Source organism: Aplysia californica, unplaced genomic scaffold (assembly GCF_000002075.1).
Source record: "Aplysia californica isolate F4 #8 unplaced genomic scaffold, AplCal3.0 scaffold00488, whole genome shotgun sequence".
NCBI classification, from domain to species: domain Eukaryota; kingdom Metazoa; phylum Mollusca; class Gastropoda; order Aplysiida; family Aplysiidae; genus Aplysia; species Aplysia californica.
The window spans coordinates 22,340-23,706 of record NW_004797758.1 but is presented as its reverse complement, the minus strand read 5'-3'; the positions used below and the strand labels follow the sequence as shown (position 1 = coordinate 23,706).

At 43.3% G+C, this 1,367-nt stretch overlaps 1 protein-coding gene across 1 annotated transcript in view; it reads right to left on the bottom strand.

Moving 5' to 3' along the window:
• Nucleotides 1–1,079, bottom strand: part of LOC101861531 — an 18,949-nt gene extending 17,870 nt beyond the window's left edge. The window contains exon 1 of the mRNA XM_035971714.1: nt 1,047–1,079. Within this exon, the coding sequence (XP_035827607.1) occupies nt 1,047–1,079 (33 nt within the window). The remainder of the gene's footprint in view (nt 1–1,046) is intronic.
• Nucleotides 1,080–1,367: the final 288 nt, after the last annotated feature.

Sequence of the window (1,367 nt, the reverse complement as noted above, 5' to 3'; positions counted from 1 at the left end):
TATGTGAGTGTGTGTGTGTGAGTGTATGTGTGTGTATGTGTGTATGTGAGTGTGTCTGTGTGAGTGTGTGTGTGTGAGTGTGTGTGAGTGTATGTGTGTGTGTGTGTGTGTGTGTGTGTGTGTGTGTGTGTCCCGGTCAGCCATCTCCTGTATGTCTCCCTATGATAGGTATAAATCCAAGTGACACTACATGTACTAGCATTTATTCACCATTGATATTTCTCTCCAAACAGTCAAAACAACACAACACCACCATTTATAACATCTGACCAACCTTTGTGGTGGAAAGCGTTGACAATCATTGAAGGCGAGCCTGAAACCAGTGACCCACGCACCATTTGGCTGCGTCTAGGACCATTAAAATTTCGTATTTCAATGAGCTACCTGGTGTGCATTGAGCATCTTATGAAAGGGACAGGACTTCATGACATGCTGTCTGTCGATCTACGCCCCCAATGCTGTCTGAACTGTCAGTGTCGTGTTACATTGAATGCACTGCTTCTTTCAAAGACATTAGACGTTTTGATTCCGGGATATCAAGCATGCACAAGTCAGATTTATGAAGATGAAATACCAAAAGTCGAAGATGTTCAGTCTAGCCATGAAAGCTTCAAGTGAAAATTACTCTCAACCAGATGTTTTTCAAAACGTCGATGCTGCAACACCTCATTCACCGACATCGAATAAAGACTTAGATCTAGAAGTTTTATTAATTTTATACAAGCAAGTTACGGCAAACGAGTAAAGTTGTCTGTCAATGATCTGAAGGGCAATGAATTTCTTCTTGGTCAAGCTAGGAAAGTCGAAGATCACACAAGTACTCTCATCAGTAGAACGAGCAAAGTGTGGCTTCAATATAATAATGGCAATGGTTGACATCTTAAAGATGTTCCTAAAAGCAGAGAGAGCGGTTAACTGGCTTTTACATATTTCTACTGTTCACCAAATGTTACCCTATCTAGGTGCAGGCAGGACACCATTACAATTTATACACACAATTAGCGTTCTTGTACCTCCAGATGATGAACAGGCTAGAAGAGACTCACCCTCATATCTATAAGAGCTTTGTGGACGGCCATCCCGTATTTCGGCGAAGTGATCGTTTTAACTTTAAGACAGGACTTTCCTCAGATTTAGCCATTGAGCAAATATGAATGCAAAGTGTCAAATCAACCGGGGGGCTGACAAGTGGCAGGGGAATCATCAAATCACAGACAGCAACGTGGCTTCTGTCAATGCCAGCTTGGTCAACGCCAGCTTGGTCAATGCCAGCTTGGACAATGCCTTGGTCAATGCCAGCTTGGTCAATGCCAGCTTGGTCAACGCCAGCTTGGTCAATGCCAGCTTGGTCAACGCCAGCTTGGTCA